The following is a 26,174-nucleotide window of genomic DNA, read 5'->3' as shown; positions in this document are numbered from 1 at the left end:
GGTATTAAGTTGCGAGCCCCACCCAAAGTGTAAACTCAAAGCAACGGACAACTACATTAACTAACTATGCGTAAGGTAAACAATCCTTGCAAGTGTGGTCACAAGTACCGTTGTTTTATCCCTGGTGGCAACAACACATCCCCTAGTCTCATGTTTCTGTCACTCAAGCTAGACATCAGGGGGCATGAACCCACAATCATGCATAACACTCCCTATTGGAGTAACAATCTACTACTCGACCAAAGCAATACAAAGCAACGGAGAACATGCATGAATCACTAAAGAACATAATATAAAAGGATAATAAAATATATAACTAATCACAATCTGAACATAATCTCATAATCCATCGGATCCCAACAAACCCAGCATAGCAATAGCATGAAAATTACATATCTGCCTTGATCATGTAGGGCGGCTCACAAGGATTAATCATGGAAGCACAAGATTGAAGAGAAGACATCACATAGCTACTGGTCATGGACTCATGGTCCAAGGAGGACTACTCACGGCACGTCCGGGAAGCATCCATGACGGTGGAGAAGCTCCCGGAGGTCAATCCTTCCTCCGGTTGGGTGCCGGGAAGAGGTCTCCTGACGCTCCCGATCTCGGAAGCGCTGCGGCGGCGGAACGATGGAGAAATTTGCGATTCTGGATCCCGTATGGGGTTTTCCTCGACGAGGGGTAAATATAGGCGAAAGGAGGGCACCAGAGGGCGTGGGCCCCACCCAGGCGGTCTCCTGGAGTGGCCTAGGGGTGGGCTGCGCCCACAGGTCGCCTGGGCGGCCCCTGGCACCCCTCTGGCCCCCTTTCGTGCTTCATGAAGCTTCTGGTGCGCTGACTTTTATATATTTTTCTCGGGATTTTTGGGGCTCCGGAAAATTGGGTAAACACCCCTTCAAAAAATACATCAGTAAACAGAAATTGGCACTGGGTGCACTGAGTTAGTAGGTTAGTCCAAATATGTGTAAGAAGATATAAAAGTGTAGCAAAACATATAACAATGTCACCCAAAAGATCATGGAACAAGAAAAAATTATAGATACGTTTGGGACGTATCACCCACCGGTAGACCCTCGCCGCCGTTGACGCCTCTCCACTCGTCGGCGTTGTCTCCTCCTCCTCTACATTTCGTGTCTGGAGGTAGGAGAAGGCCCTGGCCTTAGTTTAGGTGCAGCCGAACCCACCTTCCTGACAACTACCCGGGTCGTAGCCCCGTGGTGCGAGCGCAACGCCCAACCAGGGGGGTCATGGATTCCAATCCCCCTCGCCACCTTTTATTTTTGTTTTACGCCATAGTGTAGCCCCCTTTATTTTTGTTTTACATCGTAGTGTAGTAGTGGCATGGCTCAGTACAGGAGGCCTTCGGCTCCTTCTAGAGCAGCTATAATAGTGTAGCGAAGTGGTAGTGGTATGTGTGTTATGGCTAGAGGTGCACGGTTCGAATCCCCACCTGCACCTATTTTTGTTGAGGTAATTTTCGAGTGTGTGCGTGCTGTGTTGAGGTTGTGTGTGAGTGTCTGGCTGACAATGGGCCACACGGGCCCACATGTCATCCAGTGAGAGGGCCCTGGCCACTGCCAGGTGGCCCCCCTCCTTATCATATATTTTCTCTTATTTTTTTATTGTTTGTGTATTTCTTTGTGTTAAATAGTAATGTTTCCATTTCTTGAAATGTACAGATATGGACTTGCCAAATTGGGCAGGCCCAAGAACAGCCATGTTCTGAATATGTTGTAGTTTGATATGTGCTAGTTTTCTTTCATTGTCTGTGGTGCTTTTCTGAATGCAACATGGGCAATATGATATGTGGATTTGGGGTAGAAAATCCCAAGGAATACAATGGTGGCACTGGTTTTTGGTTTTGAGCATTTCTGTAGGAAGTCCCCTTGTGGTGAGGTGGCAATAGTTTTAACAGTGTAGGGTGGTTCATGTGCATGGTTAGAGGTAGTGCATGCATGCATCATTATGTCTGTGGCATCATCTTCTTGCTGGTATTTATTTCTTGCTTGTTTTCTCTTGGGTAGCTACTGGGACCGGAAACGAATTCGAAGAGTCTCGTGAGTTCGTGCAGGAAGATCAAGATCAGTTCCACTCAGAAGAAATCACACACAAGATGATCGTGACCTTGACACCGTTTCTAGCTTTGTTTTGCTTAGTGTTACGTTTCCTTCATTACATCTCTGCTGCCTACCACATGATATATAGGCCATCAAACATTGCCATGAAACCTCAAACACCTTCCCTCCTAGCAAATGTTGTTTGGCTAAGTTAGGCTTGCTCAACCACTAATTGCTAGCGTTGCTAGTTGCAAGTGCGAGCTGGTCCATGTGATAACATGGGCATTTGATATCATCATATTTAATTGCTATGTAATTAATGCACCTATATACTTGGTAAATAATGGAAGGCCTAGCCTTTTGTCGGGTGTTTTGTTCCGTTGTTGCCGCCTTAGTTTCAGCTACCGTTGTTTTATTCCATAACTGAGCGCTCCTAACACGTTCGGGATTATTATGGGGACCCCCTCGATAAATCGTATAGTGTTAAGACTTGTCTGGCAGGACCCAACTTTGATGTTAATTTGCTAATAACTTAATAATAAAAAACATAGGAAATAGATACCCGAGGAATTTAATCAACCCCCCTGGGCTAGTGCTCCTCATGAGTGTTGGTCCAAACTGTCAACCGTCGGTGGCTACCAGGGGCAACTCTGCAATTGGCCTACCGGAAGTTTGGACAATTCGTCGTGTCCTGAGAACGAGATATGCGGCTCCTATCAGGATCGTCGACACGTCGGAAGTTCTTGCCGAACTTGTCTTACCTCAGCGATATATCTTGCGCATTGGGATTCCAGTGAGACTTTGGGTCTTCTCAGAGTTGAGGTTTTCCTCTAAGGAATCCGACGAGATCACGAGTTTCGTGGTAGAGGATAACTATGCGGCATGTGGTAATTTGTGATGGACTAGTTGGAGCACCCCTGTAGGGTTTAATCTTTTGGAAAGCCATGCCCGCGGTTATGTGGCAAACATAGATATTTTGTTAACATTCGGTTCTAGACAACTTAAAGTAATTCCAATAAAACTTGCCAACTGAGTGCGTAACCGTGACTGTTTCTTTCAGAGCTCCTTCTCTGATCGAGAACACGGAGGGGTTATGAATGACGTAAGTAGGTGTTCACGATCACATAGTGATCATTCTAGTCTTCGACCATCTTACGTAGACCACCACGTACATGTTAATTCTGTTCTTTGTAAGATAGCCACCATATATACTTGGGTTGCTGGAAACTCAAACACTTAACCTACCTCACCTATTTAACTTAGTTAGACTCGATACCAAGGTCATGAGATTGCTGAGTCCTCGTGGCTCACAGTTTACTACAAACACCCACACGTACAGGTACCCCAGATGCAGGAGTTTCCGATGATAACTAGCTGAGGTGGGAGTTCGACGAAGACAGTGGAAGGCTGTATGTGACTTATCCCGAGGACTAGAGGCGCATGGTCGTGATCATGGGACTAGCAAGATGTGATAGCATGTTTTGTCGTTTATCTTGTCCGTAGTCGGACCTTGTTTTATGTATGAATATTGAATGCTTGTGTGGATTGTAATTTAGCATGTGGCGAGTGTAAGCTGAATCTTATACTCATCTCTCTATTAATTTAATGGCAATGTTATCCTACTTGCGATACGCTTAGATGCGACCCATTCCCCTTTTGAGGCCTCGCCCCCAAATAAGGAAAGTGTCGTATCTTTGTCGTTACAACCTCCGTGGTGGCCACCATCATCATCATCATCAACACCATGACGTCGCCATCACCACCATGCCTTCTCCCTTCATCATCTTCATGTCGGCTTGTAACTTGTCCCTAACCATCGCGTCTATGTTTGAGTAGTTGTACTAGTTCTTGAGGATATGGTTGAACCTTATATAGTATTTATTGCGATCCAATATTACATGTTCATGATTTGAGTTAGTAGCCTTCGCAAATGATGAGAGGAGCGCTCACTCACATTTGTGTCTGGTGCCGTGAAGTATGTTATAGTCCTTGTGATGGTTGGCGATATTGGGGTAATTTGAGGTGATAGTAAAACCCTTGGTTCCTCGCCTTTGCAAAGGATTGGGGAATTATGGAGAACCCTTAGAGAGGTTGCGTCCACGGGACAACCCTTAATTGTCATGAGTTGAAACCCTATGGGGGAGACTATGATGGTGGCATGTGCGACAACCCTTAATTGTCATGAGTTGAAACCCTATGGGGGAGACTATGATGGTGGCATGTGTGGCACGGAGTGTACGTAACGTGTATTGTACCTGACTCCGACCACTTATGCATTTGACGAGTGACTAGAGGATACGATAGTTCACATGTGGTAATGATTCCGGCGTCTTCCTTACTAACTTAGAGGATATGATAGTTCATATGTCACCAATCTTCCATAGTGCTTTCTTTACTTCATCTTGCATATACTTTGTGGTTAAGATCATGTGCACGTTCTATGTCACTCTCGGCTTGATAATAGCTATCAAGCCCTTATCGATCACACCTGCATTCGAATGAAAGAGGCTCTGGAAGTAATAAAATTGAGGGATTTGAGGTTATCATTACCCTCTACCCATCCATCATTATTATCTTTTAGTTTCTTGATTAAATTATGGCGCCTACGAGCGGAAGCGAACTGATTAAAGTATTTGGTATTGCGATCTCCCCACTTTAGTCAGTTCACCCATCCACGTTGTGCCCAGAAAATTTCCTTCGGCAGTGTATGATGCTCTCATCAAATTGTCCAATTCTTTCTGAGATGCTCCTAAATGCTCTCGAGGTCCCTTCAGCACCTTTCGGTCCCATACGTGTAGCTCTTTGTGCATGACCTCGAGCTTCTCTTTTGCCGACGAGCAAAGCCCTTCTACGCCAACTTTCTGCCAAGCCATTTTTACCACTTTCCCTACCGTTTCTTCTGACAGCCACCTCACTTCAAACTTGTGATCATACCTTGATGGGGACGCAGCCACTCCTGTCAAGTACTCCATATCAAGTCAGATGGGTCGATGGTCTGACTTCCCCATCTCAAGATTACACAGTCCAGACAACGGGTGCATCTCCATCTATTCGACATTGGAAACCACATGATCTAGGCGCTCCCGTAACCCACCTCAGAACCAAATGAATTTATCTCCATGATATCAACACCAGAAAATTTGATCCATACTTTCACAAGAGGTGATCCTTTTGGCTTCGTTTTTTGCATTCATTAAACTCTAGCATGCAATCTGAACCAGCCACTTTGCTTACCGCAAACTTCAGGAGACGATCCATATCCTCCCTCTTTGGAACTCAACTCTGAACACCCGATCATCCTGTCTGACTTGTGCCCAGTTATATGACTCCGAAACTAGCCTCCTGAGCTATTGCGAAATCTGCTCAACCGTCCAGGACCCATGAGTAACAGTTACTGGACCAGTCTTCGTGCTCTCTGGACGAGGTGGTAGAATACCATTAGTAGAAGGGGCAGTCTCAAAAAACATCAGCTTACTCTGACATAGATCGTAGATGTTTACCGCAGGTTTGGGTGCGGATAGTAGCGGACATCCCGCTGTATCATGGTCAGGTTTGAGACAAAAAGCGCACAATGTAGCTGTGTAGTCCATCGCAAAGTGCCAAAAAACCCCACACCTGAAGCAACAAAGCTTCTCCTTCTTACGCGCCGCCTTGCTTGGCCGCGTAATCTCAGCTTTTTCAGACCTCTTGTCACTGCCCTTATCCTTCTCTTCAGTCGTCGTATCAGCTGGTAGACTGACCGCTGCAAGAGCCTTGACCGCCGAAGCCGCGACCGCGGGCAATGCATCAGTCTTACCAACTCCTCCTCCTTCAGCTCGAGCCTCCACCTCCGCGTTGTTCTTCGTGGTCGGATAAGGTGGGGGTTTGCGACCGAAGCCATGGTCACCCCCTCCACGCCCGCCTTTCGGGCGGTAAGACGAACTCGTAGCTCCTTCCACGAATTCCCCTGCAGGTGGCGTGAAGTTACGTTGCCAGTTGTTAGCCCCGTAGCCTCTACCACCGCTGTCGTACCATTGGTTGTTCCCTGGACCTCCTCGTTCGTCACCCACTGCCAGAACGGCCGCTTCGGCCGGTACTCGGCGTAGCCGCGGCCTGTCCCAGAGCCCCCGCGTCTGCCTGTGTTGGGGCCGGGCCTGTTACCGCGCCCCTGATCCTCACCTCGCCCGCCTGCGCTGTTAGCTCGGCCAGCTCCGACCTTGGTGATAGCCGGATTCGCAGCAGGCTTCTCCTACGGATTCCCGCGACCTGCCATGGTGGCGAGAGTGGGCTCGATCACCGGTGCAACCCTAGTCGCACGTCCATGTTGCGAAGATAAACTATGGTAGCAACGCTACCGAACCCTAGTATCTCGCGATCGCTCACGCGTCGCGTCGGTGTACAACCCGATCGGTGAAGCGATTGTTTCGTGCGTTCGTTTCCCTTTGGAACACGATGCAACCACCTGGTCCGCAACGGTTCTCTCGGCCACATACCTAGTTTCGATGAACCCACTTTGGTCCAACTCTGGCCCAACCGAGCCCAACAGATAATTCAAGCAATCCCTCCTAACCGCTCGAATCTCAGTCTCGAAACTTTACTGTGCATGAGATATCTTTTCTTGTGCATGGATCCATCCATCACTCCTTTGAATGTTTGGTAAATTTGTCTTGTTCCATAACGTTATATTCTGTTTTTTAAGTTTTTGGACTGTGATATATACCAAACGTTCGGTTTATATGTATAGATCCGAACAAATAACCAACTAACCCACATTCAGTTGTTGTTTATTGTACATAAACAACGCTTTTTGAATCTTTCTTTTTTATATAATATCAGCAATAAGAATAATTTTTTGTTTGGTAACTTTGACATGACATGCGTAATAACTATGACGTGAGTGATCACTCACATACAAACCATGATAACTTTTTGTTCAAGGGAAAAAAGAAATGAAATACATACACTTGATAACTTCTGTGTAAGTAGGATGATAATATAAACAACACTGCTAATAACTCATGTACAAACACCACGGTCCGGCACACGCCTAAACGAGTCTAGAGTATGTTTCAACTACCCCCCCCCCCCCTCCTTTCAAAGATTCCATTGTAAGGTATGAGGTTAGTGCGCGTAAATTTCCACGATAATTACACACAAGTTAACGTTGTGTGTGTCAACAAACTCCCCTCCCCATCAAAGTTACCAGACCCGAGTTACATAAGTTATCAGGCATGCGCCGTGTAAATTACCATGCTATTGACACAGAAGTTATCAGGGGTGTTTCATCAACTTTTTTGGGTCAAGAAAAGATTAATACAATGTTGGCACATAAGTTATCAGGCATGCGCCGTGTAAATTACCATGCTATTGACACAGAAGTTATCATGGATGTTTCATCAACTTTTTTGGGTGAAGAAAAGATTAATACAATGTTGGCACATAAGTTATCAGTTTTGCGATGCCTAAATTACCATGCTATTCACACAGAAAAAAACCATGGGTATATTGTGTCATATTCTTCATGTAAAAAAAGTTATCATGGTGTTGACATGTAATTTATCGGATCTTATATTTTAACAACAAAGAATCTTTGATGATATCCCAGTACTTCCATGATGCTTGTATGTGAATTATCAGGTACACGGTATGTAAGTTACCAACAAACTTATACAGAAGTTAACAGGGGTATCTTTCAACTATTTTTTTTCCGGATCAAAGTTACCATGATAAGAGTACGTAAGTTATCAGGTCAGCGTATATACATTAACATGATTATTCCACAAAAGCTACTATTGGGTGGGCTGGTCAAAAGCATTGTTGCTTTTTCTCCGCTCTAATATACTCCCTCCGTCCTAAAATAAATGTCACAAATTTAATACTAAGTTAGTACTACCTCCGTCCAAGTGTATAAGGCATGCGCGTAGTTCTAGGTTGTTAATTTAACTAGCTAAATATATATTATATGCTACAAAAATTATATATTCAGAAACTACATCCTCGCATGAATCTAATGATATACTATTTGTTACATATAATACATATTTAAGTAGTTAAATTAACAACCTAGAACTACGCGCATGTCCTATACACTTGGACGGAGGTAGTACAAATTTTGTACTAAAACAGCGATACTTATTTTAGGACGAAGGAAGCAGTATAAAAAATAGCTAATCTGATTCAGAAAAATAAAAACAAGCTTAGCCTCGTGGTAGCGCACCTAGGCATCAATCACCATGTCGGGGCCTTGAGTCCCAGTGGGCTCGCTCGAGATGCAGATCGATCGGTGCTGCACACGCGAGAAACGGATCGGGCAGAAACTATCTGGGAAGCGGATCGATCGAGCGGTTGCTGGGTCTATAGATCCGAACATTTGGAAAATACAAATTTCGTCTTTCCAATGTATCATAATCTTTCATGGTATTCAGTTACCAATAAAATCCAATCTAAAACAAGAGCAGTTCTATTTGTTTTACACCGTCAAAATTGTGTTATGCGAAAGAGGTATTTCAATCAAATACATGTACCCTGGGCTTATTTTATAGAGAGGTGACCAAAGTAGATTAAACGAAGCTAGTATGCTAAACACAAGATCATGGGGGCGGTCTATATGTGTTTGATGGTCTCGAAGAGCTTGTCAAGATATGTACTATTTCAATTTAGTACATGGAAGGAATGCCCATAGTCATGCCCGGATAGATATCTGATGTTCAGTGAACCTCATTAATAAATATCGTCTCTCCCATCTAATTTCTCCAATGATCTAATCATATATATCTTCTACTCCCTCCGTCCCAAAATTCTTGTCTTAGATTTGTCTACATATGAATGCATCTAGTCACGTTTTAGTATTTACATACATCTATTTTTAAACAAACCTAAGACAAGCATTTTAGGATGGAGGGAGTATATCACAACAAATGACATCGAAATATATTGCAAAATATTCCCGCAACAACGTGCAGGGTATGGAACATTACACAAAACTTTTGAAACAAGACAAATTTTAGCCAAAACTAGAAAAACATAGCCTGAATCGCAAAGCAACGACGAAAGTTAGATGCACTGGATATTCCATGCACGGTAGATACCCTCAAGAAACAAATGGAAAACAAATGGAACCGAGGCAGTCATCCAAAAAAACAAGGAACACCACTGTGGTTTACACAACTTTGTGGCGGGGACCAAGCAAAAGATACTATGGACGTGGTTGAAATCAACAGTGCAATCAATTAGCGACTCTGGGGTGGATAACTTGAACCCCGGCTATGTGCATTGTTGAAAAGAAAAAATATGTCATGAACCATGATTCAGGAACAAGAAAGCTGTAACGCTGCATTACAGGAATGAGTATCATAGAAATAGAGATTTCCACTTCGTAGGTTTTTTTCTCATGAATAGCATTGCAAAGCTTCAGAAACAAATTTTACTTATTGAAAGGCTGGCTGCGGAATCATGGCTCCAGGCTCCGACTTCAGAAACACCACACCATTTACTGTTTGGCCTCCGGCTCTTTCTTCGAATCCAGATACCTGCCAAATCAAAACGCAGACATCATTATCATCACGTACCATGCTACATTGCTACAACACATAAGAGATTGATCGATCCGATTGGGGATAAAAGAGAAATACAAAACCATTTAACTGGTAATAAAGGTTTGGTGATTGCGACTACGGTACGAAGTGGGAACAATTTTACTGAAGAAAGCTTCTTACCCCTGAGCCCTAGCACAGCGAGATAAATGATAGAGCTGGACGGTTTCGTTGGAGGCATGGCACGCCAAAAGCAAGTAGTTCCGGGGCTGTACCATCCATGCAAACCTCATAAAGAGTCCAGAATAGACACACATGGCTGCAGAAAACCATAGGCATTAGTGATAGTTTGAGATCATTTCATCAAATAGGAATTGTGAATTGCAAGAGATATCCCTGAGTATTTGACCTACCTGCTGTCATATTGCCAGATATCATCTCAGGAGGCTTGTTCAAGTCAACCAAACCCTATAACCAAAAATAACAGTTACAGGGATTTATATATGCTACTGGCTCAATATTAACTAAGGATAAGTAAAATCAAGGTAGAACCTAAGAAGATTATTCAATACAAAGGCCTAATCCATACTACCGGAGAAAATACTCCCACATTTGATATATACTCCCTCTGTAAGCTAATATAGGACGTTTTAACTATGTCCTATATTAGCTTACAGAGGGAGTATCACTTAAACAAATGTGTTAATGCGTCACATCTCTTTATGTGACAGTCATGAACAACTCCGAGGTGGCTTATGTGAAGGATAAACAATTTTATATGTTCACCAACACTAACGCATACTACCATTAACCAGCAGAAACAGAAGGGATATCCCGATGCAACAAAGTGCACATGTTTAGCTCCATAAGCAGTTGCCAAGCACCCCAAAAGACTCATAAATCCATACATATTACTGTCACGACTAACAACATCCACGAGTATAGTTTAAAAATGCATTGACCCAAAGTGGGGAAATGTTGGTTAATCATTGAACATCACCTCTCCCAGCCTGAAACTCACTTTATATGTGATGCTGACAGAATATTAACTACGCCAAAACAAAGAGCCTTTTCTTTAAGAGCCCCTACTGTAGCATCCTGAAACAAATTATCTAGGCGATGTTCGTCAAGCAGAACCATTTTCCTGATACATGTACATCAACCATTCAACCCCAAGAAAGGGACAGGACTCAGATTCTCTCGGTAGATTGCACAACCTAACAAAGTTCTCGTTGTTGTAATCGACCAATTGCACAGGTTTAGGGAAGAAACAAGATACAGAATCGACGGAGTGCGTACCGCGAGGACGAAGCCCCAGTTAGCGACGGGGCCCCAGAAGTGGGTGGTCTTGGGGCCGACGGGACTGTTCACGAACGCCTTGAACGCCGTCGCCATGCCTGCCAATCTCAATACCAAATTGCATCAGTGCCCGGGCGATCTCGACAGATGCAGCAGGGAATACGGGTGGAAATTTCAACTAGGCGGAGGGATCCCGCTATCCATAGGGTTAGGCGAGTGGATCCACCCGCCCGGGAAGACGGGGAGGGGTAGAGAATCAGAGACCTCGGGTGGATGTATCGACGGCGGCGTGTCGGAGAGGGAGCCCGACCGACGGCGAAGGCGAACCTAGAGGATGAGAGATGGGGATGGGGGTTTGGTGGAGACGTGGAGTAGATGGAGAATGAGGAACGATTTTGTGCCCTTTCTTAAGTTTTTTCCTTGATGCTTCTTTTCTTCCAAGTTGAGCATATAAATTATGTGAAATGTAAATTTGAGCATAAAGACGTTTATATCTATCATAAAAAAATGCGTTTAAGTTTCTTGAATTTGATAAAAAATACGTCAGCTCCATTATCCCAGCACAAGCTCGAGTACATGTATGTTGAAACCGCTTCGTCTTTTGCCCCTTCCTTTGAAGAGAAAAACGAGGTCAAATTACCGGTGATAGTCATTGTTTGTCGAAATTGTCTCCGATGGCTCTCCTTCTCTCGTAACCTTTGATTATAGCGCGAAGGGTGAAGGAGGTCGAACCCTACACTCGGTTTGTATACTAGTAGTCTAGGACTAGTTTGCTTAGGGCATCGACCGACCATGGCTTCTCCTACACTAAATAAAGTGCTTTCATATCTTTCTTTGATGTGACAGTCTTTTTGCCGTAAGTGACGGATTTTATTTGATGGTCAGGTATGGTAGGTGCTGTAGGATCAAAAGTATGTCTAGATTTGGGTCATTAGACTACTTGACAAGATAAATTTTTTGCATTTTCCCAATTTTACTTGAGAGGCACCTACGGCAGTTATAACAAGTCAAGTACACCCTACACATGCAGTTTTAATAGTATAGCAGCGGAAAGTAACATGCAAGTGTAAATAGAGGAGTAAGGTAGGATGATCAAACACATGAGGTTAACACGGTGATTTTTGGCATGGTTCCGATAGGTGGTGTTATTGTACATTCATGTTAGTGGAGACTATTGGGGAACGTTGCATTGAAAACGAAAAATTTCATACGCACACGAAGACCTATCATGGTGATGATCATCTACGAGAGGGAGATCGGATCTACATACCCTTGTAGATCGCTAAGCGGGAAGCACGGTTGATGTAGTGGAACGTCTTCGCGATCCAAATCATCGCCGTCCCACGATCTGTCCCGATCTAGCACCGAACGGACGGCACCTCCGTGTTCAGCACACGTACAGCTCGATGACGATCTCCACCTTCTTGATCCAGCAAGAGAGACGGAGAAGTAGATGAGTTCTCCGGCAGCGTGACGGTGCGCCGGTGATCTATTCCTGCAGGGCTTCACCTAAGCACCGCGGAATTCCTATCTAGAGGAAGAACTACAAACTAGGGGAGAGGGTAGCACGTGGCTGAAATTGTGTCTCAAAAACCCTCAAACCTCTAGTATGTATAGGAGGAAGGAGGGCTATCCTTGAGCACCAAGGGAAATGCCATTAGGCTCGGCCGAACTAGGAGAGGAGGAGTCCTCCTATAATCCTACTTGGAGTAGGACTCCTCCCCAAGTTATCCATCTTTTTCGGTTTTTCCACTTTTTACCTCATGGGCTTTCTTTGGTTGACTAGTCAACCCATCAAGGGCTGTTGTGCCACTATCAAGTCCACATGGCCCTCTTGGGGAGTGGTGGGCCCACCTGGTGGACCCCCGGTACCCATTCGTCACTCCCGGTACACTGTCGGTAATGCCAGAAATCCTTCCGGAATCCAAATACCAACTTCCTATATATCAATCTTCGTTTCCGAACCATTCCGGAACTCCTCGTGACGTCCGGGATCTCATCCGGGACTCCGAAGAAAACTTCGGTCACCAGCACCTATAACTCAACTATACCGAAACATCATCGAACCTTAAGTGTGCAGACCCTGCGGGTTCAAGAACTATGTAGACATGACCTGAGACACTCTCCGGTCAATATCCAATAGCGGAACCTGGATGTCCATATTGGATCCTACATATTCTACGAAGATCTTATCGTTTGAACCTCTATGTCAAGGATTCATATAATCCCGTATACCATTCCCTTTGTCCTTCGGTATGTTACTTGCCCGAGATTCGATCGTCGGTATCTCCATACCTTTTTCAATCTTGTTAACGGAAAGTCTCTTTACTCATTCTGTAATACAAGATCCCGTAACTAACTCTTTAGTCACATTGCTTGCAAGGCTTGTATGTGATGTTCTATTACCGAGTGGGCCCCGAGATACCTCTCCGTCACACGGAGTGACAAATCCCAGTCTTGATCCATGCTAACTCAACGGACACCTTTGGAGATGCCTGTAGAGTACCTTTATAGTCACCCAGTAACGTTGCGACGTTTGATACACACAAGGCATTCCTCCGGTGTCAGTGAGTTACATGATCTCATGGTCATAGGAATGAATACTTGACATGCAGAAATCAATAGCAACAAAATGACACGATCACATGCTACGTTTATAGTTTGGGTCTTTTCCATCACATCATTCTCCTAATGATGTGATCCCATCATCAAGTGACAACACTTGTCCATGGCTAGAAAACCTTAACCATCCTTGATCAACAGGCTAGTCAACTACAGACTTACTAGGGACACAATTTTATCTATATATCCACACATGCATTTATGCTTCCATTCAATACAATTATAACATGGATAATAAACGATTTGTTGGGGAACGTCGCATGGGAAACAAAAAATTTCCTACGCGCACGAAGTCCTATCATGGTGATGTCCATCTACGAGAGGGGATTTCCAATCTACGTACCCTTGTAGATAGCACAACAGAAGCGTTAATAAACGCGGTTGATGTAGTGGAACGTCCTCACGTCCCTCGATCCGCCCCGCGAACCGTCCCACGAACCGTCCCGCGATCCGTCCCACGATCCGCTCCGATCTAGTGCCGAACGGACGACACCTCCGCGTTCAGCACACGTACAGCTCGACGATGATCTCGACCTTCTTGATCCAGCAAGAGAGACGGAGAGGTAGATGAGTTCTCCGGCAGCATGACGGCACTCCGGAGGTTGGTGGTGATCTAATCTCAGCAGGGCTCCGCCCGAGCTCCGCAGAAACGCGATCTAGAGGAAAAACCGTGGAGGTATGTGGTCGGGCTGCCGTGGCAAAAGTTATCTCAAATCAGCCCTAATACCTCTGTATATATAGGTGGGAGGGGAGGGGCCTTGCCTTGAGGCTCAAGGAGCCCCAAGGGGGTCGGCCGAGCCAAGGGGGGAAGGTCTCCCCTTCCAAACCGAATCCAACTTGGTTTGGAAGGTGGAGTCCTTCTCTCCTTTCCCACCTCCCCTTTTTTTCTGTTTGATTTCTTATCCCTTGGCGCATATGGCCTTCTTAGGCTATCCCACCAGCCCACCAAGGGCTGGTGCTCCACCCTCAAGGCCTATGGGCTTCCCAGGGGTGGGTTGCCCCCCCCGGTGAACACCCGGAACCCATTCGTCATTCCCGGTACATTCCCGGTAACTCCGAAAACCTTCCGGTAATCAAATGAGGTCATCCTATATATCAATCTTTGTTTCCGGACCATTTCGGAAACCCTCGTGACGTCCGTGATCTCATCCGGGACTCCGAACAACATTCAGTAACCAACCATATAACTCAAATACGCATAAAACAACGTTGAACCTTAAGTGTGCAGACCCTGCGGGTTCGAGAACTATGCAGACATGACCCGAGTGACTCCTCGGTCAATATGCAATAGCGGGACCTGGATGCCCATATTGGATCCCACATATTCTACGAAGATCTTATCGTTTGAACCTCAGTGCCAAGGATTCATATAATCCCGTATGTCATTCCCTTTGTCCTTCGATATGTTACTTGCCCGAGATTCGATCGTCAGTATCCGCATACCTATTTCAATCTCGTTTACCGGCAAGTCTCTTTACTCGTTCCGTAATACAAGATCCCGTGACTTACACTAAGTCACATTGCTTGCAAGGCTTGTGTGTGATGTTGTATTACCGAGTGGGCCCCGAGATACCTCTCCGTCACACGGAGTGACAAATCCCAGTCTCGATCCATACTAACTCAACGAACACCTTTGGATATACCTGTAGAGCATCTTTATAGTCACCCAGTTACGTTGCGACGTTTGATACACACAAAGCATTCCTCCGGTGTCACTGAGTTATATGATCTCATGGTCATAGGAACAAATACTTGACACGCAGAAAACAGTAGCAACAAAATGACACGATCAACATGCTACGTCTATTAGTTTGGGTCTAGTCCATCACATGATTCTCCTAATGATGTGATCCCGTTATCAAGTGACAACACTTGCCTATGGTCAGGAAACCTTGACCATATTTGATCAACGAGCTAGTCAACTAGAGGCTTACTAGGGACAGTGTTTTGTCTATGTATCCACACATGCACTGTGTTTCCAATCAATACAATTATAGCATGGATAATAAACGATTATCATGAACAAAGAAATATAATAATAACTAATTTATTATTGCCTCTAGGGCATATTTCCAACAGTCTCCCACTTGCACTAGAGTCAATAATCTAGTTCACATCACCATGTGATTCCAACGAATCCAACACCCATACAGTTATGGGGTCTGATCACGTCTTGCTCGTGAGAGAGGTTTTAGTCAACGGTTTTGAAACTTTCAGATCCGTGTGTTCTTTACAAATCTTTATGTCATCTTATAGATGCTGCTACTATGTGCTATTCGGAAATACTCCAAATATCTACTCTACTATACGAATCCGTTTCACTACTCATAGTTATTCGGATTAGTGTCAAAGCTTGCATCGACGTAACCCTTTACGACGAACTTTTTAACCACCTCCATAATCGAGAAAAATTCCTTAGTCCATCAGTTATTAAGGATAAATTTTGACCGCTGCTAGTGATTCAATCATGGATCACTCTGTGTACCTCTCAATAGACTTTGAGTCAAGGCACACATCAGGTGCGGTACCCAGCATGGCATACTTCAGATTCTACGGCCAAGGCATAGAAGACGACCTTCGTCTATTCTCTTTATTCTGCCGGGGTCGGGTTTTGAGTCTTACTCAAATTCACACCTTACAACACAACCAAGAACTCCTTCTTTGCTGATCTATTTTGAACTCCTTCAAAAACTTGTCAAGGCATGCATCTTGTTGAAACTTCTATTAAGCGCTTTCGATCTATCTCCATAGATCTTTGATGCTCAACGTTCAAGTAGCGCAATCCAGGTATTCCTTTGAAAACTCCTTTCAAACAACCTTGTATGCTTTACAGAAATTCTACATTACTTCTGATCCACAATATGTCAACCACGTATACTTATCAGAAATTCTATAGTGCTCCCACTCACTTCTTTGGAAATACAAGTTTCTCATAAACCTTGTACAAACCCAAGATCTTTGATCATCTCATCAAAGTGTATATTCCAACTCCGAGATGCTTGCACCAGTCCATTGAAGGATCGCTGGAGCTTGCATACTTGTTAGTATCTTTAGGATCGACAAAACCTTCTGGTTGTATCACATACAATGTTTGCTCAAGGAAACCATCGAGGAAACAATGTTTTGACATCCTATGTGCAATATTTCATAAATAATGCAGCAACTACTAACATAAGTCTAACAGACTTTTAGCATCGCTACGAGTGAGAAAGTCTCATCATAGTCAACTGTTTGATCTTGTCGGAAACATCTTTGCGACAAGTCGAGCTTTTCTTAATAGTGACTTATCACCATCATCGTCTGTCTTCCTTTTAAAGATCCATCTTTACTCAATAGTCCTATGACCATCAAGTAGTTCTTCCAAAGTCTACACTTTGTTTTCATACATGGATCCTCTCTCGGATTTCATGGCTTCCAGCCATTTGTCGGAATCCAGGCCCACCATTGCTTTCTCCATAACTCGTAGGTTCACTGTTGCTCAACAACATGACCTCCAAGACAGGGTTACTGTACCACTCTGCAATAGTACGCGACCTTGTCAACCTACGAGGCTTGTAGTAACTTGATCCGATGCTCGATGATCACCATCATCAGCTTTCACTTCAATTGGTGTAGGCGCCACAGGAACAACTTCTCGCGCCCTGCTACACACTGGTTGAATTGATGGTTCAATAACCTCATCAAGTTCTACCACCCTCCCACTCAATTCTTTCGAGAGAAACCTTTCCTCAAGAAAGGATCTGTTTCTAGAAACAAACACTTTGCTTTCGGATCTGAGATAGGAGATGTACCCAACTGTTTTGGATATCCTATGAAGATGCATTTATCCGTTTTGGGTTCGAGCTTATCAGACTGAAACTTTTTCACATAAGTGTCGAAGCCCCAAACTTTGAAGAAACGACAGTTTAGATTTGTCTAAACCTCAGTCTATATTGTGTCATCTCAACGGAAATACGCGGTGCCCTATTTAAAGTGAATGCGGTTGTCTCTAATGCATAACCCACAAACGATAGTGGTAATTCGATAAGAGACATCATAGCATGCACCATACCAAATAGTGCTTGGCTATGACGTTCAGACACATCATCACACTATGATGTTCCAGGTGGCATGAACTGTGAAACAATTTCCACATTGTCTTAACTGCGTACCAAAACTCGGAACTCAGATATTCATTTCTATGATCATATCGTAGACAGTTTATCCTCTTGTTACGACGAACTTCACTCCGGAATAGAATTGAACTTTTCAATATTTCAGACTTGTGATTCATTAAGTAAATACTCTTGTATCTGCTCAAATCGTCATTGAAGTAAGAACATAATGATATCCACTGCGTGCCTTAGCACCCATTGGACTGCATACATCAAAATGTATCACTTCCAACAAGGTACTATCTTGTTTCATCTCAATGAAAACAAGGCCTTGCTCATGTGGTATGATTTGCATGTCACTAGTGATTCAAAATCAGGTGAGTATAAAGATCCATCAGCATGGAGCCTCTTCATGCAATTTATACCAACATGACTCAAGCGGCAGTGCCACAAGTAAGTGGTACTATTATCATTACCTCGTATCTTTTGGCACCAATATCATGAACATGTGTAACACTACGATCGAGATTCAAGAAACCATTGAAGGTGATTATTCAAGCAAATAGAGTAACCATTATTCTCTTTAAATGAATAATCGCATTGCAATAAACACGATCCAATCATGTTCATGCTTAACGCAAGCACCAAATAACAATTTATTTAGGTTTAACACCAATCCCGATGGTAGAGGGAGTGTGCGACGTTTGATCATATCAACCTTGGAAACACTTCCAACACGTATCGCCACCTCGCCTTTAGCTAGTCTCCGTTTATGCCGTAGCTATCATTTCGTGCTACTAATCACTTAGCAACCGAACCGGTATCCAATACCCTCATGCTACTAGGAGTACTAGTAAAGTACACATCAACATCATGTATATCAAATATACTTCTTTCGACTTTTGCCAGCCTTCTTATCTACCAAGTATCTAGAGTTGCTCCGCCTCAGTGACTGTTCCCCTCATTACAGAAGCACTTAGTCTCGGGTTTGGGTTTAATCTTGGGTCTCTTCATTAGTGCAACAACTGTTTTGCCGTTTCACGAAGTATCCCTTCTAGCCCTTGCCTTTCTTGAAACTTAGTGGTTTTACTAACCATCAACTATTGATGCTCCTTCTTGATTTCTACTTTCGCAGTGTCAAACACCGCGAATCGCTCAAGGATCATTGTATCTATCCTTGATATGTTATAGTTCATCACGAAGCTCTCACAGCTTGGTGGCAGTGACTTTGGAGAACCATCACTATCTCATCTGGAAGATTAACTCCCACTTGATTCAAGCGATTGTCGTACTCAGACAATCTGAGTACACGCTCAGTGATTGAGCTTTTCTCCTTTACTTTGTGGACAAAGAATCTTGTTGGAGGTCTCGTACCTCTTAACAAGGGCACAAGCATGAAATCACAATTTCATCTCTTTAGAACATCACTTATGTTCCGTGACGTTTCAAAACGTCTTCGGCGCCTTGCTTCTAAGCCATTAAGTATTTTGCACTGAACTATCGTGTAGTCATCAGAAACGTGTATGTCGGATGTTCACAGCATCCACAGACGACGCTCGAGGTGCAGCACACCGAGTGGTGCATTAAGGACATAAGCCTTCTGCGCAGCAACGAGGACAATCCTCTGCAAAGTTTGCTACTATCAACTTTCAACTAAATTTTCTCTAGGAACATATAAAAACAGTAGAGCTATAGCGCAAGCTACATCGTAATTCGCAAAGACCATTAGACTATGTTCATGACAATTAGTTCAATTAATCATATTACTTAAGAACTCCCACTCAAAAAGTACATCTCTCTAGTCATTTGAGTGGTACATGATCCAAATCCACTATCTCAAGTCCGATCATCACGTGAGTCGAGAATAGTTTTAGTGGTAAGCATCTCTATGCTAATCATATCAACTATACGATTCATGCTCGACCTTTCAGTCTCATGTGTTCCGAGGCCATGTCTGCACATGCTAGGCTCGTCAAGCTTAACCCGAGTGTTCCGCGTGTGCAACTGTTTTGCACCCGTTGTATGTGAACGTTGAGTCTATCACACCCGATCATCACGTGGTGTCTCGAAACGACGAACTGTAGCAACGGTGCATAGTCGGGGAGAACACAATTTTCGTCTTGAAATTTTAGTGAGAGATCACCTCATAATGCTACCGTCGTTCTAAGCAAAATAAGGTGCATAAAAGGATTAACATCACATGCAATTCATAAGTGACATGATATGGCCATCATCACGTGCTCCTTGATCTCCATCACCAAAGCACCGGCACGATCTTCTTGTCACCGGCGCCACACCATGATCTCCATCAACGTGTCGCCATCGGGGTTGTCGTGCTACTCATGCTATTACTACTAAAGCTACATCCTAGCAAAATAGTAAACGCATCTGCAAGCACAAACGTTAGTTTAAAGACAACCCTATGGCTCCTGCCGGTTGCCATACCATCGACGTGCAAGTCGATATTATCTATTACAACATGATCATCTCATACATCCAATATATCACATCACATCGTTGGCCATATCACATCACAAGAATACCCTGCAAAAACAAGTTAGACGTCCTCTAATTTTGTTGTTGCATGTTTTACGTGGTGACCATGGGTATCTAGTAGGATCGCATCTTACTTACGCAAACACCACAACGGAGATATATGAATTGCTATTTAACCTTATACAAGGACCTCCTCGGTCAAATCCGATTCAACTAAAGTTGGAGAAACCAACACTTGCCAGTCATCTTTGAGCAACGGGGTTACTCGTAGCGATGAAACCAGTCTCTCGTAAGCGTACGAGTAATGTCGGTCCAAGCCGCTTCAATCCAACAATACCGCGGAATCAAGAAAAGACTAAGGAGGGCAGCAAAACGCACATCACCGCCCACAAAAACTTTTGTGTTGTACTCGAGAAGACATCTACGCATGAACCTAGCTCATGATGCCACTGATGGGGAACGTCGCATGGGAAACAAAAATTTTCCTACGCGCACGAAGTCCTATCATGGTGATGTCCATCTACGAGAGGGGATTTCCGATCTACGTACCCTTGTAGATCGCACAGCAGAAGCGTTAAGAAACGCGGTTGATGTAGTGGAACGTCCTCACGTCCCCTGATCCGCCCCGCGAACTGTCCCACGAACCGTCCCGCGATCCGTCCCACGATCCGCTCCGATCTAGTGCCGAATGGACGACACCTCCGCGTTCAGCACACGTACAACTCGACGATGATCTCGGCCTTCTTGAGCCAGCAAGAGAGACGGAGAGGTAGATGAGTTCTCCGGCAGCATGACGGCACTCCGGAGGTTGGTGGTGATCTAATCTCAGCAGGGCTCCGCCCGAGCTCCGCAGAAACGCGATCTAGAGGAAAAAACGTGGAGGTATGTGGTCGGGCTGCCGTGGCAAAAGTTGTCTCAAATCAGCCCTAATACCTCTTTATATATAGGTGGGAGGGGAGGGGCCTTGACTTGAGGCTCAAGGAGCCCCAAGGGGGTCGGCCGAGACAAGGGGGGAAGGTCTCCCCTTCCAAACCGAATCCAACTTGGTTTGGAAGGTGGAGTCCTCCTCTCCTTTCCCACCTCCCCTTTTTTTCTGTTTGATTTCTCATCCCTTGGCGCATAGGGCCTTCTTGGGCTGTCCCACCAGCCCACAAAGGGCTGGTGCGCCACCCTCAAGGCCTATGGACTTCCCAGGGGTGGGTTTCCCCCCCGGTGAACACCCAGAACCCATTCGTCATTCCCGGTACATTCCCGGTAACTCCGAAAACCTTCTGGTAATCAAATGAGGTCATCCTATATATCAATCTTCGTTTCCGGACCATTCCGGAAACCCTCGTGACGTCCGTGATCTCATCCGGGACTCCGAACAACATTCAGTAACCAACCATATAACTCAAATACGCATAAAACAACGTCGAACCTTAAGTGTGCAGACCCTGCGGGTTCGAGAACTATGCAGACATGACCCGAGTGACTCCTCGATCAATATCCAATAGCGGGACCTGGATGCCCATATTGGATCCCACATACTCCATGAAGATCTTATCATTTGAACCTCAGTGCCAAGGATTCATATAATCCCGTATGTCATTCCCTTTGTCCTTCGGTATGTTACTTGCCCGAGATTCGATCGTCAGTATCCACATACCTATTTCAATCTCGTTTACCGGCAAGTCTCTTTACTCGTTCCGTAATACAAGATCCCGTGACTTACACTAAGTCACATTGCTTGCAAGGCTTGTGTGTGATGTTGTAGTACCGAGTGGGCCCCGAGATACCTCTCCGTCACACGGAGTGACAAATCCCAGTCTCGATCCATACTAACTCAACGAACACCTTTGGATATACCTGTAGAGCATCTTTATAGTCACCCAGTTACGTTGCGACGTTTGATACACACAAAGCATTCCTCCGGTGTCAGTGAGTTATATGATCTCATGGTCATAGGAACAAATACTTGACACGTAAAAAACAGTAGCAACAAAATGACACGATCAACATGCTACGTCTATTAGTTTGGGTCTAGTCCATCACATGATTCTCCTAATGATGTGATCCCGTTATCAAGTGACAACACTTGCCTATGGTCAGGAAACCTTGACCATCTTTGATCAACGAGCTTGTCAACTAGAGGCCTACTAGGGACAGTGTTTTGTCTATGTATCCACACATGCACTGTGTTTCCAATCAATACAATTATAGCATGGATAATAAACGATTATCATGAACAAAGAAATATAATAATAACTAATTTATTATTGCCTCTAGGGCATATTTCCAACACGATTATCTTGAAACAAGAAATATAATAATAACTATTTTATTATTGCCTCTAGGGCATATTTCCAACAGTCTCCCACTTGCACTAGAGTCAATAATCTAGCCTCACATCTTCATGTGATTTACAATGTAATGAATCTAACGCCCATACAGTTTTAGTGTTGTTCATGCTTTGCTCGTGGTAGAGGTTAGTCAGCGGATATGTAACATTCAAATACGTGTGCACTTTGGAAATATTTATGTCCTCCTCCTTGATGTAATTGCGGATGGCGTTGGAGCGTCGCTTTATGTGTCTGGTCCTGTTGTGAAACCTTGGTTCCTTGGCTAGAGCAATGGCACCAATGTTGCCACAGAACCGATTGATTGGATGCAGTGCACTTGGCACTACTCCAAGATCTGACATGAACTGATTCATCCATACACCCCCTTGGTCGCCTCTCAGACAGCTATGTACTCCACTTCACATGTAGAATCAACTACGACGCTTTGCTTGGAACTGCACCAGCTTACCGCACCCCCGTTAAGAACAAATATCTATCTGGTTTGCGACTTAGAGTCATCCAGATTAGTGTCAAAGCTTGTATCGACGTAACCCTTTAGACGAGCTCTTCGTCACCCCCATAAATGAGAAACATTTCCTTAGTCCTTTTCAGGTACTTTAGAATATTCTTGACCCCTGCCCAGTGTTCCACTCCTGGATCTCTTTGAAACCTGCATGCCATACTTATGGCCAGGCTGACATCCGGTCTTGTTCACAGCATTGCATACATGATAGACCCTATGGGTGAAGCATAGGGGACGACACTCGTCTTTTCTCTATCTTCTGCAGTTACTGGACATTGAGTCTTACTCAACTTTATACCTTGTAGCACAGGCAAGAACCCCTTCTTGGATTGTTCCATTTTGAACTTCTTCAAAACTTTATCAAGGTATGTGCTTTGTGAAAGAGCTATTAGGCGCCTCGACCTATCTCTATAGATCTTTATGCCCAATATGTAAGCAGCTTCTCCTAGGTCTTTCATTGAAAAACTTTTATTCAAGTAATCCTTTACGCTTTCCAAAAACTCCACATTGTTTCCAATTAGCAATATGTCATCCACATATAATATTAGAAACGCAATAGAGCTCCCACTCACTTTCTTGTAAATACAAGCTTCTCCAAAAACTTGTATAAACCCAAACACCTTGATCACCTCATCAAAGCGCTGATTCCAACTCCGAGATGCTTGCACCAGTCCATAAATGGGTTGCTAGAGCTTGCACACCTTGTCAGCATTCCCTAGATCGACAAAACCTTCGGGTTGTATCATATACAACTCTTCCTTAAGAAACCCGTTAAGGAACGCCGTTTTGACATCCATCTGCCAGATTTCACAATCGAAAAATGCAGCTATTGCTAACATGATTCGGATGGACTTAAGCATCACTATGGGTGAGAATGTCTCATCGTAATCAACTCCTTGAACTTGTGAAAAACCCTTTGCCACAAGTCGAGCTTTATAAACGGTCACATTACCGTTCGCGTCCGTCTTCTTCTTAAAGATCCATTTGTTTTGAATAGCCTTGCGACCTTCAGGTAATACTTCCAAAGTCCACACTTTGTTTTCATACATAGATCATATCTCGGATTTCATGGCTTCTAACCATCTGTTGGAATCTGGGCTCACCATTGATTCTCCATAATTCGCAGGCTCATTGTTGTATAACAACATGATAGACAAGACAGGATTCCCGTACCACTCGGGAGCAGTACGTGCTCTTGTCGACCTGTGAGGTCCGACAGTAACTTGATCTGAAGCTTCATGATCATCATCATTAGCTTCCTCTTTAACTGGTGTTTCCTCGACAGAAAAAAATTCGGCCCTGCGCCACCATCTTGTTGAAGCAGAGGTTGTGTAACCTCATCAAGTTCTATCTTCCTCCCACTCAATTCTTTCGAGAGAAACTCTTTCTCAAGAAAAGTTATGTTCTTAGCGACAAACACTTTGCCCTCGGATCTTAGATAGACGGTATATCCAACTGTCTCTTTTGGGTAACCTATGAAGACACACTTTTCCGCTTTGGGTTCCAGCTTTTCAGGCTGAAGCTTTTTGACATAAGCATCGCATCCCCAAACTTTAAGAAACGATAAATTTGGCTTCTTGCCATACCATAGCTCATATGGTGTCGTCTCAACGGATTTTGATGGTGCCCTATTTAAAGTGAATGCAGCTGCCTCTAATGCATAGCCCCAAAATGATAGTGGCAAATTGGTAAGAGACATCATAGATCGCACCATATCTAATAAAGTACGATTATGACGTTCGGACACACCATTACGCTGTGGTGTTCCATGCGGTGTCAACTGTGAAACAATTACATATTGTCTTAAGTGAGCACCAAACTCGTAACTCAGATACTCTCCTCCTCGATCAGATCGTAGGAACTTGATCTTCTTGCTACGATGATTTTCAACTTCACTCTGAAATTGTTTAAACTTTTCAAACGTTTCAGACTTGTGCTTCATCAAGTAGATATAGCCATACCTACTCAAAATGTTAGTGAAGGTGAGAAAATAACGATATCCGCCGCACGCCTCTATGCTCATTGGTCCGCACATATCAGTAGGTGTGATCTCGAACAAGTCACTCGCACGCTCCATTGTTCCAGAGAACGGAGTCTTAGTCATCTTGCCCATGAGGCATGGTTCACATGTGTCAAGTGATTCAAAATCAAGTGAGTCCAAAAGTCCATCAGCATGGAGTTTCTTCATGCGCTTAACACCAATATGACCTAAGCGGCAGTGCCATAAGAAAGTGGCGTTATCATTGTTAACTCTACATCTTTTGGTCTCAATGTTATGGATATGAGTGTCATCACAATTGAGATTCAATATGAACAAACCCCTCACATTGGGTGCATGACCATAAAAGATATTACTCATATAAATAGAACAACCATTATTCTCAGACTTAAATGAGTAACTGTCTCGCAATAAACAAGATCCAGACATAATGTTCATGCTCAACGCAGACACTAAATAACAATTATTTAAGTTCATAACTAATCCCGATGGTAACTGAAGTGAGACCATGCCGACGGCGATCGCATCAACCTTGGAACCATTTCCCACGCGCATCGTCACTTCATCCTTCGCCAGCCTTTGTTTATTCCGCATGACCTGTTTCGAGTTGCAAATGTGAGCAACAGAACCGGTATCAAATACCCAGGCACTACTACGAGAGTTGGTGAGGTACACATCAATAACATGTATATCATATATACCTTGTTTGGCGTTGGCCGCTGATGACCCACAAGTATAGGGGATCAATCGTAGTCCTTTCGATAAGTAAGAGTGTCGAACCCAACAAGGAGGAGAAGGCTGTGATAAACGGTTTTCAGCAAGGTAATCACTGCAAGCAGTGAAAGTAGCAGTAACAAGTGATGGTATAGTGAGGTGAAACGTAGCAAGCGAAAAGTAACAAGTAACAAGTAGTAGCAACGGTGCAGCAAGTGGCCCAATCCCTTTTGTAGCAAGGGACAAGCCTGAACAAAGTTTTATAAGAGGAAAAGCGCTCCCGAGGACACACGGGAATTTCTGTCATGCTAGTTTCATCATGTTCATATGATTCACGTTCGTTACTTTGATAGTTTGATATGTGGGTGGACCGGTGCTTGGGTACTGCCCTTACTTGGACAAGCATCCCACTTATGATTAACCCCTCTCGCAAGCATCCGCAACTACGAAAGAAGAATTAAGACAACGTCTAACCATAGCATTAAACTAGTGGATCCAAATCAGCCCCTTACGAAGCAACGCATAGACTGGGGTT

At 44.1% G+C, this 26,174-nt stretch overlaps 1 protein-coding gene across 2 annotated transcripts; it reads right to left on the bottom strand.

Moving 5' to 3' along the window:
* Window positions 1–9,287: 9,287 nt before the first annotated feature.
* Window positions 9,288–11,269, bottom strand: LOC123427100 (mitochondrial pyruvate carrier 1-like). 2 transcript variants are annotated; one of them, XM_045111056.1, is made up of 5 exons: window positions 11,135–11,269; window positions 10,871–10,968; window positions 9,985–10,039; window positions 9,755–9,890; window positions 9,288–9,568 (listed from the first exon to the last, which is right to left on the bottom strand). In XM_045111056.1, exons 2-5 carry the CDS (start codon window positions 10,964–10,966, stop codon window positions 9,529–9,531), a joined length of 327 nt encoding a protein of 108 aa, XP_044966991.1. In that variant the 5' UTR covers window positions 10,967–10,968; window positions 11,135–11,269; the 3' UTR covers window positions 9,288–9,528. The 2 variants fall into 2 exon arrangements, with proteins under 2 accessions (XP_044966991.1, XP_044966992.1); XM_045111057.1 differs by having other exon boundaries at window positions 10,871–10,976; window positions 11,135–11,267.
* Between the last annotated feature and the right edge of the window lie 14,905 nt (window positions 11,270–26,174).

This window comes from Hordeum vulgare, chromosome 2H (genome assembly GCF_904849725.1).
Source record: "Hordeum vulgare subsp. vulgare chromosome 2H, MorexV3_pseudomolecules_assembly, whole genome shotgun sequence".
In the NCBI taxonomy this organism is placed as follows: domain Eukaryota; kingdom Viridiplantae; phylum Streptophyta; class Magnoliopsida; order Poales; family Poaceae; genus Hordeum; species Hordeum vulgare.
Note: the sequence above shows the minus strand (reverse complement) of the source record. Positions and strands in the feature narration are given on the sequence as shown.